The following is a 12,118-nucleotide window of genomic DNA, read 5'->3' as shown; positions in this document are numbered from 1 at the left end:
AACGTCTACAGCAATATATTCCAGGATCTCAGAAGAACACAGAATGACATTCTGAAATTTCCTTCTCCTTTGGAAATACATTGTTGTGTGTTTTTATATACTCATTATTGGGTGTCATTTGTGAAAAAGCTAAGCTGTACTATTTGTATTGATTCCTATCTGACTTGTTTAATAAACTTCTGACATACTCTGAATCTGTTTCAGACACATTCATTGCAGAGACAGGCACTGTGTCTCTTGCATGCAGAACTCTTGGTTTGGCAATCCTGTGCCTCAGATCACAGGTCACTCAGAATTGCAGGGAGCTGCCATTGAGTCCAAATTGAGGAATTTTTAACACAGACAGTTGAAGAAAATATCAAGTTCATAGAATGCTAGACTTATTTATTCATTTTTCTTTATCCTCTTTAAAAAATATGTCTTCCATACTGGTTTCTGTCACTTCTAATGAAGTATCAGGCATTTGTTTTTCAGAGTGGAGAATATGAAACTTACCTGTGTAAACGGGAGTTCATTGTTTGATTTAGTGAGTTCTCTAACTGATTGCCTTACCTTTCCTGCCTGGGTTATCCACCAAAATAAGAATGGTGGCGTTGCAGAACCCCTTAGTCCTGAAGTTACCTTGCTAGTTTTTAGTTTGAAGGGCTTGATAAAGTCACAGTGAGTCACTGAAGTCTCAGATCTTTACTGATTAGGAGACTTATGATATTTTGAGCCACTTAGTGTTTGTTTTGGTGAACTGGGAACTCCAACACTCACATGCAAAATGCTCACACTCTACGGCTGTGTAGTGGCTCTCTTCATCTCTCTGACTAGCTTTGCTTTGAAGACTACTTTCTCAGATATGAGGCTTGTTGTGCAATGCTTACAGCTTTCATTTGCTTGTCCTGCTGAATCCCACCCTCTGACTGCCAGTTTATGGGAGGTTTTTCTGGAGAAACAGATAGTTGCTATTGTTTTTTAAAACAGCTAGTTAGCTGGCTTTTAATTTTGAGTTGAAGCTACTTCTCATTGTCTGCAATTTGTTTAATATTACTGTAATTCAGAGACAGTGTCTGAACACTATGCAGTAGAACACACCATCCTTGGTTGTCACGAGGCACCTGTGTTCATGCAGCACTGCTAGTGGTTCCTGGGATTGTTGTCAAAGCAGCAGTGGTGTCTGCTCTTCTGCACTTTCAGTGGGACGATCCCAGCATGTGTGCTCTTCTTAATTCTACCCTCCCCAACATAAAATAGACAGACCTAATACATAAACACGCACAATCACTCTACACTAATGCTTGTTATTTAAGGATCCTTGTGGAGCTTTAATCAGGAAATGTATCTACTTACATTGGCCCCTGCTATTGATACACTTCATCTTCAAAGATGTCCAGTGGATTAACCAGGTCAATACAGCTTAATTTAGTAATAAATAATCCATTTACTTTTAACTTGATTACTGATAGCAGCTTACAGTCTGCCATGATTGTGTTGGTTGATGTTTTGGTTGTTTTGCCCTTTGCTGTTCTTTCCTTCCTTCTGTGTTCATATTGGGGGTTTAGGAGATGGTTGGTTATGCTGGATATGATTGATTCCTTCCAGAATCTCCTCCTTTTATCACTTCCTCTCATGAAATATATTACTTTAATGTCCTATCAAATGAGACTGCCTTGTTCTTCTATTTATAGTGTTCCTCTAAGGATTTTCTGCAGTTTTGGCTGGGTCATTAGAAATTGTTTTAATTTGTGTTTTTGTTGAAAAGTTTTTATTTCTCTATCAAATTGAAGAGATTACTTGCATAGTTATAGTAATCTTGGTATATGCTATTCATTTTCAGGATTTAAGACATATCATGGAATGTTTTCTTGGATTTTAGACTGATGTTTTTTGTTTGAATGTGAATAGGTGTTTTCCCCTTGTAATCATTTTGAGGTTTTTGTTTGCTTGCTTTGTTTTTTAGACAGGGTTTCTCTGTGTAGCCCTTGCTGTCCTGGTACTCGACACATACCATGCAGGCCTCAAACTCAAAAATACACTTGTCTCTGCCTCCTGAATGCTAGTATTAAAGGCATTCACAGTCTGGATTTCTTCATACTTTTTAATCATTCCCTTACTTGTGGAGGAGTAGTTCTTCTCTGATCATGTCTGATTATAGGTTGCATCTGCACTTTTTTTTTTTTTTTCACTCAGTTTGAAGGTTCCTCCTATCCTTTGATTGAATGAACAGTCTATCTTTTCAAACATTTCTTCAACTCCTTAATCTACCTACTGGATTCCTGGGCATGTTCTCTTGGATGTGCCCCACAGTCCTAGGAAAGTTGGGATATGATCATTATTTTTCTATGTAGTTTATGATTGTATTACTATTTCAACCTTGTCTTGCATTAATGAAACTAGTCCTTCTTCTTGGATGTGACTGATGTTTTCTGTTTGATTGATTGATTCTTCCTCTTCTAACAAGTATGGTTGATTCACTTCAGAGTCCCAGTTTTCTTGCTGACGTTTTCTTCTGTTTTTTAATATTTCTCCAAGCTCCCCATTATTTCTTTCACTTTGATAACTTCCTTATCAAGTTCCTGACTTGAGTCTCTTACATTGTTCTTATGCTTACTTGACTCCCATAAACAGTCATTCATGTCCTTTCAAAGGAGAACACAAAGTCTTTATCTTGTATTTTAGCTGACCCATTCTCTTTGGTGTCCATGACTGAGGAGTTGTGAATTTAGGTTGATGTCATAATTGGTTGTTGTCTCATATATTTTATGTTTATTCATTGTGCTTTGGACATCTGAAGAATGTGTCTTCTAAATTTGTTCCTCGGTAGATTCAGGGCCACGCACTTAAGCTTTCAATGAGGTTCCATCTCAATTTACCATTAATTCTCTAGTATGCACCTCTACAACTTTTCTTTAATTTGGGTGAAGTCTGAGTTTAGAATGTTGGAAAAAAAACATGTCTTCCTTTGAATTTCCCTCATTGAGAGAGACTAGGCCAATGGGGAAGGTCTATCATTCTATATTTCAATTGCCTTATAAGCCTCACTCTATTTTCAAAAGTATCAGCACAGTCTGATGTGGACTTCATACACCTGTCCTGCTCTACTCTGGTATAGCTGAACTTCAGCATCTCAGGCTCAATACCAGATTTGTAGGGGCATCCCAGGAAACACCAGCAGTTTCAGATGGTGAACTCCTCATAATATATCTCTGACTAATCCACTCATGATGGCTCTGGTTCACTCAGTTTCACAAAAAAAAAAAATTGTGTGCTTTGCTCTTCCAGATGCCCAGTCTGAGGTATGTGCTATTACCAACTTAAAGAAAAACTAATATTTTAAAATCATTGTGGTAGAAGATTCCCTAGTATAGAGAATATTATACATGCTCTCTGTGGTCTGTTTTTAGTTAAATACTTTTGAGACAAAGTATTAAAAGAAAGTCAATCAATATGACTGTTATAAGTTGCATAAAGGAGGTTTTACTTAGAAACACACTTCTGATGCAGACCACATATGAAGCAGCCACCACAGTTGGAGCTTTCTTGTCAGGGTACACAGGTGTGTTCTGAGCAGGGCTCCCTGAGAGAGGCTATGCTTTAGGAACTCTAGTTTTTGTTCAGTTTCTGCTTCATTTCAAGTACTGTGAGTCAATTCTCAGAGTGCACAGAAATATATCACCAAATATTCTATCTGTAAGGCTGAAATGACAAGGCTCAAGGACTTGGCTGATTTCTGGAAGATGACAGAGTAGCGGTCGCTCCTCTCAGTCTGAGTGGAAGAAGGAATTTGGTGAATAAGGAAAATCATCTCCCCACTAAGAAGCTGCTTGTTCCAAAACAGGTGATAAAAGTTCTGTATTGTCTCATATGAACAATCCAGGTTGACTTCTTCCCCCTCCTGTGTGCTTGCCATTGACTGGACCTGAGTTACTTTCTGGCCCAATCTGGATCCTGCAGAACAATCACAAGGAAGAAAAAAACTTATTCTGTGGTAATGTGAATGAAAGCCATGAGGCCCAAAGTTAACTTCAATGAAGACATATTCTGCTTGCTTCTCTCTAATCCCTGTTTCCTCTCATATCCATGTGAACTGCTACATGCCTGGGGTAATACTTCCTGCTTATTCCCTTAACTTATGTGAGACATTCGTACCAGAGAAGGTCAAGGCCACCAGCACACAGAGCAGGCTGCAGGGAAGCATGTGGCCCATGTCCCTCTCTGTGAATTTTGTCTCCCCAGGATTAGACCAGTGTGAGGTTTCATTGCCTGGCTCTGCACATGCACTGACTGTGTTTCCTACATTGCCTCAGGCAGGAAATGAGGTTTTGTATGATCATAGGCCACAAGTTCCTTGTGCAGAGAGAAAAAGTGAAGGTCACCACAGACTTTGACATGCTTCCTGTCTTCCTCAGTAGTTAAAAGGGGCAGCACCTAAAAGGGAGACTGGGAAAACCTGGCCCTGCTGAGGGTGAAGCTGCTTTGCACACAGGGTTGTTATTCAGAGGGATAATGTGGAAGATGGGAAGTCAGCAGATTCTTTATGAATCAAGTGCTGTCTTTAATGCACCTGCAGACAGACCATTGTCATCCATTTACTTCTCTATATCCATTATCTAATAATGCTTAATTTAAAAACTATTCCTCAAATGTTCTTGAATTTCTCTGTTAAACACTAGGACCTGAAACAATCTCCTCCATCACTGAGTTCTTGGGTCTGTATAAATTCTGCAGTGAGCAGAGCTACTTTTAACTCAACAAGGTGAAGGGCAGTCTTTTAGGCTAAGGAGATGCTAGTCTGTCAAGTGCCTGCTGTGAATCATGAGGACCTATGTGCTGATTCCAGCAGCCACATAGGATCCAGTGATGTGGAAACTCCTGCAGTCAGAGCTCTGGGAAACAGACAGGGGAACCCTGAGATCTCACCAGTCAGTCAGTATTGTCCAATTGGTGAGCTTCAATTTCAGTGAGAACCTGTACCAAAGAAATAGATGAATAAAGAAATAAAGGAGGAAAGGACTAGAGGAAGATACACAATGATGATCACTGGCTTACATACACACACACACACACACACACACACACATGCATGAATGCACACACAAGCAGAGACACAGAAAGGCAGGGAGAGACAGAAAAAAGGGAAATAGAGAGACAGAGACACAGAAAGTGAAGTTACACTAATTTAAAAACTGACTTTTACAAAACTAGATTATCATGTAAAATTCTATCATCAAGTTTAACTCTGAAAATGTCCTGTTCTCTCTCTCCATACAAGGATCCATACAAGGAGCTCTATTACATTTAATAGAAGTATCATTGCCCTGAAGTATTCAGCCCCACTTGTTAAATTCTGTGCATTTATTTAATATATAAGACAATTGCATGATAATCTTGCCATGTCTCTCTGTGACTCCAGCCACTAAAGGTACATAATAAATATAACCTGAAAGCACTTAGGGGCATGTTAATACTACATAAGTTGGTGATTGAATGTTTGTGTACTGCTGCATCATCATTTAGACTGTAGCTATTAATCCTTATTTTTTTTTCTCATTATCCCAGCAGGCGAAATGAACCTAAAGCCATCTGAAGAAAAAGTACAAACAAGGTCTCTGAAAAAGCTCCATGTCTTGCTATGACTGTAAATAACTGGTCAACATGTACATCAGGAACATGTTTCTGGCATCTGACGTGTACTCCTCTGCCAGTCTCAGTGTTGAATAATGACAGGCCACACATGCCCTGGACTGCAATCTCTTTGGCTAAACAGAAGCCCATGGAGACACAGCAGCCTGGGGATCTTAGGATGGCTGGGCTGTGCCCCTGCTCTAGTTCTCCATAGAGCAGGTGGACCCCCTCCATGCTTCACAGACACAGCCTCTGAGTTGCAGCTTTGAAAACACTGCTCTATTGGGTGCTTGGCTGGACAGCTAGTCCATTCTAAACATTGCATTGTCTTTCCAAGAGATATAAATTGAAAACCAATACTTTCTAGTGAGGATGAGGTTTAATGTTGGTAAACGGTGGCTTAGCAGTGAAAGGCACTTACTGTTAAACATAATGAGGGAAGTTCAGACTCCATTTAATACACTGAGTGCCCTGTAAAACCTGTAACTCTAGCATTGAGTGATTGAACACTATCTACCTTCACATGAACACAGTTGCATGTACACATGTATACACATAAGTTCATATATGTCACATGGACCTGCACACACACAAAGTTGAATAAATTTGAAATCTTTTTTAAGCTTAATCTTTAAGGAACAATACAAAAAAAAATCAGTCATTCAAGGAATTGGGGATTGGGGATAGTGAGGGGGGATGCCTTTGTGTCACCCTTTTATTGTTGTGAAGATATACCATGGCAAAGTGAATTCCTATAAACAAAAGCATTTAATTTGGGACTTGATTATGTTTCAGAGGTTTAGTTCATTATTGATGAAATAGAGAAAAGAATAACTCATGGTGAACAATGGAAACCATAAGGGAAGCCCCAGGGGGAAAAATGCAGAGGGTCTTTTAAATGTTCCCTGGATTGTTCTTGGATGTGATTTCAAGCCTCCTGGTTAAACATATACTTTCAATTTATAAGACATGTTTTCACTTGTTGGATGTCAGAAAATATTATAGTACACAATCTGAAGAATGTACTATGAATCTTGATATGGCATTCTTGCCTTGCTTTTGGGCTTCACTAAATAAAATCTGTAGTACATGCCAGGCAACTGTGTGTAAATTGGTCCCGAGAAAGATCTGGGAGTGTTGTGGCCCCATTAATATTTAGTATTTGCTTAATGGCAAATACTGGCAAAGCCTTCTTAGGATCATTACTTTCCTTGTTACATTTGTGTGTAAAAGTACACTCAAAGTAATGTTGTTACATCCTTAGTCAGTCCCATTCTTTCCTGTCTTCAGATCCCAGATCTAGCAGACACAGATCTGCATAGGTCAGCAAAAGTCTGCACATTATTTTCATGATAGGGAAATTGGTGGAATGCAGGCAAGTACTAAGATGCTAGCTGAGACATGTATCCTAAGTGAAGGCAGGGAGAAAAGAGAGAGAATATAAGCCTAAGAGGGGTCTTTTGAAATTTCAAAGCCCACCACAATGACACACTTCTAATCCTTCTAATCTTTTCAAATAGTATAATTCCTGGGGACTAATAATTCGAATTTATGAGTCTTTTGATTTCATTCTTCCTCAAATTACAACACTAGGTCTCTGGTCCCTATATGCTTGTAAACATATATAATAATGCAAAAATGCACTTAGTACAACTTCTAAATCCTGATAGTTTATCACAGTCTCCTCCACATTGTTTACAATACCAAAATTCAAAGCTTCTTCCTAGACTCAAGACAATCTCTTAACTGTTAAAATAAATAAGAAAGCAGATCATACTTCTACATACAATGCTGTCAGAGCCCATAAAATAGCTCTGCTTCAACTTGACTCAGGGGCAGAGAGTTCAAAACCTCTTCCAAGGCTAAAGTCATAATACCTAAAGGTCTAAGGCATGACTTCACAAGGATGTTTGGTCTAACATGAGGATGTCTTACCAGATAAAAAGAGATTTGATCTAAAGTGTGATTACTCTGAATCCTCAAGGCCAGATAACTAGAAACTTAGTCTAAAGCACAGTCACCAAATGTTTCAAGAATTAAGGGTGAAACTCTGCTAGTTCCTTTATCATGATAAACCTGTCTCTTGCCATTTTCCTCTTTTTGGTTGGGATATATAAGAATGTTGAAGAATAAACTTGAGGTGTTCAGTATTCACTGGGTTGCCCTCTTGACTAGATTCTGTGTCTCTATCTTTTCCTTAGTATCTTTACCTGCCATTTTCTTAATCCACACTCACCTCAGGTACCAACCAGGCAACTCAGCTAGATCCGACTGAAGCCCCCCAAACACAGGTTCTTACACAAGGCACATAATATAGATTATCATTTCAAAAAGGAGGAAAGGGAGCATAGTAAGGAAATTCTGGATCAAAAAAGACTTGAAACAAGTTGGGCAAACTACAAACTTTGCATTTCAATGTCTCATTGTCTGATGTCAAAATGACCTTCAGATCCCCATCTCCTTTCAACTTTGTTGACTGCAATGCCTTTCTTTTGGAATCAATGCACTAACTGTTAGCATCTCTTCTTGGCAGATATGCCAAATGTCTGGCATCACTATCACTATGGGGTCTCCAAGGTAACCCAGCTACTACTATTCTGGACCTCCAATCAGGTACACATCTGCCACATGCCTGGACTCAGTGGCATTCCTTAGTTGCATAGGGAGATTCCACCAAGTTCATTGTTGATTCTAAAGTAGAACCCATGATGCCAAAGCTGCCAAGTTCTGTTGATTGGTGGACCTAGTACATGAATTACATGTTCACCAATTTTCTGATTTCAGTTTTCTCCTTCACTATTTAAGATTGGCTTCCTGGCACTTACTCTGTAGACTAGGCTAGTCTACTTTGATCACCACATGAAAACACCCAAGTGGTGAAGATTTTGCTATTATACATTGACCTGTCTTCATTGTATTGCTGGTCTCTTTAAATATCTTCCAGCCTCTCATTCCTTAGGAAGCTCAGACTCCAAACTCACAGTGACCTAGTTCTTTCAACAGGCTCCACCCCTCACAAAAACTGTGCCTAAAGTGATTTCTGACATGGGAAGCATCTCCCCATTCTGCTCAAATTTAGTATTACTGAACATACAGCCATTGAGTATCAGAAACACCATCCTCATAATTCTACCATTAAACACTTTTTAGCAATGTGTGCTGATAAAGCCAAATAATAACAGTGTGGATTTTCTGAAAGATCTAAAGAAAGAAAGGAGATGGAGAGTGTGAGAGGGAGAGAAAGAGAGTAAGAGAGAAAGTAAGCAAGCAATAATCTACTTAAGAGCACTTTTCCAGGGTAACTGATGCCATCATATAAGATAGAGACCTGATAAGTGTTTATTATAGCACCTTTCGTGATTGGAAGATGTAGCCACAGCCAGGGTACCACCTGTAAAAAGATGATTTAAGAAAATATTGTGCCTGACTAGGGAGTTTTCACATCCTCTCCAGACTGGAGAGTCCACTTAATTTTCCAGAACATCTTTTGTCTGTTCAGCTTACAACAAAGCCAACAGAAGATAACACACAAAAATTACATATTGCCAAAGTAAATGCCTGTGCAAGAACAGGAATTTGTAGCTCTTCAAAATGTGTGTGTGCATGCATGTGTGTGTATTAGAGAGAGGGAGAGGGGGAGGGAGAGGGAGAAGGGGAGGGAGAGGGAGAGGGGGAGGGAGAGGGAGAGGGAGAGAATAATATGATTGTGACTATTTATCCTATCTAAGAATAATTCAAACCAGGCAATATAACCAGGGTATTATAATATCTCTCAGCATATGACTTTGTACTTTGTACTTTGTTTTACATTATTAAAAACTTAAGGATGTAGCAAGCATTTTAAAAATATAAAACCAGCATCTTATAGTTCCTACTTGCTTTCCAAATCTCAAAAAAATTTGCTTTGCAAATCTCAAAGCCTTTAAAATCAAAACTCAATAACCACATTCACTTTAAGGTTAAACAGTCTAATGTGCCACAAAGCAAACTTCCCAAAATAATTTTGAACACATTGCTACACTATTCAGTAATTTTAGAGCTCCTTGTTTTTTATCTTATGCTCAGGACATGTATTTTTACTTGAAATGACTTTTAAATCTGTATTAGACATGGGTCTGGGATGTATGGAAGAGAGTAAGCTGGACTTTCACACTGACTTATAATAGGATATGTGTTTGTCTATGATCAGAAAATGAGATATCTATTATCCTTTGTGTCAATGAACTTGAACCCCTACATTCATTCAGTGAGATTCAGCTTTTAGGCTAAGTGATCTGAAACTTCTTTTGTGGTAGGTGCCCCTATTCAGATAAGTGACATAGCTCCTGAATTCGACAAGATGGTTTACCATGTTACTATCCTCAGTGGCAATCAAGATCAAATGTGGCATTGGATATATGTGTGATAGAAGATTAATGACAGAAGGATTCCTAAGACATGGTATGTAGTATGGCCAGGATAGAATCCGATCATTTAATGTTACAAACATAGGAAAAATAATTTCTATTCACTAATATTTCAAATATTTTATAAATAACAACCTCTTTGTCAGAATGAACCTCTCAGGTAGGAACTCTTTTATATTGACATATACAAGAAATGAGGTAGGTTTCTCTTCTATATTGACATACAGAATAAATGAGGTAGGTTACTCTTAATTAATGACATATAGAATAAACGAGGTAGGTTAATATTTTTTAATGTTTTATAATGACATATAGAAGAAATGAGTTCATAGAGATTTAAAAACATACTCCCTAAGAGTCTGTCCTCTGCTACATCAATTATTTATTGCCCACACTATTAAAATAGATGGCAAGAACAAAAGATCTGTTTGATTCAGAGTTCAGTATTCAACAATACATTTTTGAATTGGTTGATCCATCACCAGGTATCACTACAATGAATTTTTATTAAAGAGTGAAATATTGTTCAAGAATAATTTTACTCACAAATGTAGTTGTTAAAATCCAGATTTTGGTCTGTGGCTGTGATCCAAAACAGTATGCATGTTCAGCACTTAATTCTCCCATGACACTGTGAGCTAGTGCTGTTTGGCATGGTGGAGTAAGCTTGGTATTATTTGTGATAGCTAATCCATTGTCATTTGTCCCAGATAGTTTGGAAGGCTAGTCAAAGGATTTATTTCACCATCAATCGATCCCTTACTATGTTCAAAATTTATATTTTTAGGATAAAATGCATATCACCTCATAGATATTTTAGACAGTAATTTTCTTCACTTTACAGCCTTGAGTTACCTACTTGACATCTGCTGTGCATAACTCCTCAACTTTATTTGCATAAAACACAATTATTTGCATGTTAATTTACCTGAAAACATATGATTTTATTTTAAAAAGATGAGATTATAGCATGAAAATTATTTAAGCAAAATTTAATTAAAAGACCATAGGAAATATTATCTGTTTAATTTTTTTAAAAGTCCATTCCTTTTCACAACTATATGATGTTTCAAAATGTGGATGAATTGCAGTTTTCTCTTTTTTGGATCTTGAAAACAACTTTGGCTAGTCGTTTGTTCTGTCTAAGTTTCTGTTCCCATTGCTGTCATACTCTGACAACTACAGCTTAAGACAGCAAGATTTACTTTAGCTCATAGTTAAAGGAATCACCAGTCCATCTTGGGATCATGAATGGAGCTGGCCCCATCCAGAATCAAGAGAATATATACATACTGTCAACTCTCCTTTTTATCTTAGACTGTCTAGGATCTCTTGCCCAGGAAATGGCTCCATATCCAATTAAAGTAGGGCTTAAGCCATCAGTCAGTGTAATCAAGACATGTCTACAGATATGCCCAAGGGCCTCCCTTCAGAATGACTCCATATCTCCATAGATCCACAGTTAACACAAACCATCACAACACTGTAAATATTCTTGGAAGTATTCCTGTATAAAATCATGTGAATACTAGTAGTATAATTCTCACAGGAGATATTCCTCAAATGGTGTGTAATAGTTAGATTTTGCCAACTTTATTTTAAAAACAACAGAAGCCATTTGTATCTATTGTAATGTGTTAATATATCTTTCTGCTCATATTTAAGACACTGCATGTTACTACTTCTCTTTAAAAAGCTGCCAATATGATGAAAGAAAAAATATATTTTATTTCTATTTCAATTTCTATTTTGACTAATAATGAGGATGAACTGCTTATCAACTATTGAAGTCACCAAGTTTACTGAGATGATCCTGTTACTATGGCATTGTCACTATGACTACTTTTCTCATGTAAATCTGTGAATTTTTATAGGAAAGGTGAACCTTTACCATGAATCTGTGCTTTCTTCTCTTTGCATTGTCTTTCTATGCAAAAGGCATGTGTGTTTAATATGTATGCCTTTTGAGTTTCCCTTTCCACGCCCCCCCCCCCAGGAACAATTTCTTTTTCTTTCCCAGTGCTCCAGGAACAATTTCTGCATCTTCATTTTCTCCAAAACAGTTACCTAATATATATCCACTTTAAATTTCACACCTTCTG

The 12,118-nt window shown here is 37.8% G+C and overlaps 1 gene segment (V, D, J or C); it reads right to left on the bottom strand.

Annotated features, from left to right (window-relative positions):
• Positions 1-3,637: 3,637 nt before the first annotated feature.
• Positions 3,638-4,192, bottom strand: LOC127217605 (T cell receptor delta variable 1-like). The segment is given in 2 exon segments: positions 3,638-3,933; positions 4,135-4,192. Coding segments are annotated over 2 exon segments (354 nt in total).
• Between the last annotated feature and the right edge of the window lie 7,926 nt (positions 4,193-12,118).

This window comes from Phodopus roborovskii, unplaced genomic scaffold (assembly GCF_943737965.1).
Source record: "Phodopus roborovskii unplaced genomic scaffold, PHOROB, whole genome shotgun sequence".
NCBI lineage: Eukaryota > Metazoa > Chordata > Mammalia > Rodentia > Cricetidae > Phodopus > Phodopus roborovskii.
Note: the sequence above shows the minus strand (reverse complement) of the source record. Positions and strands in the feature narration are given on the sequence as shown.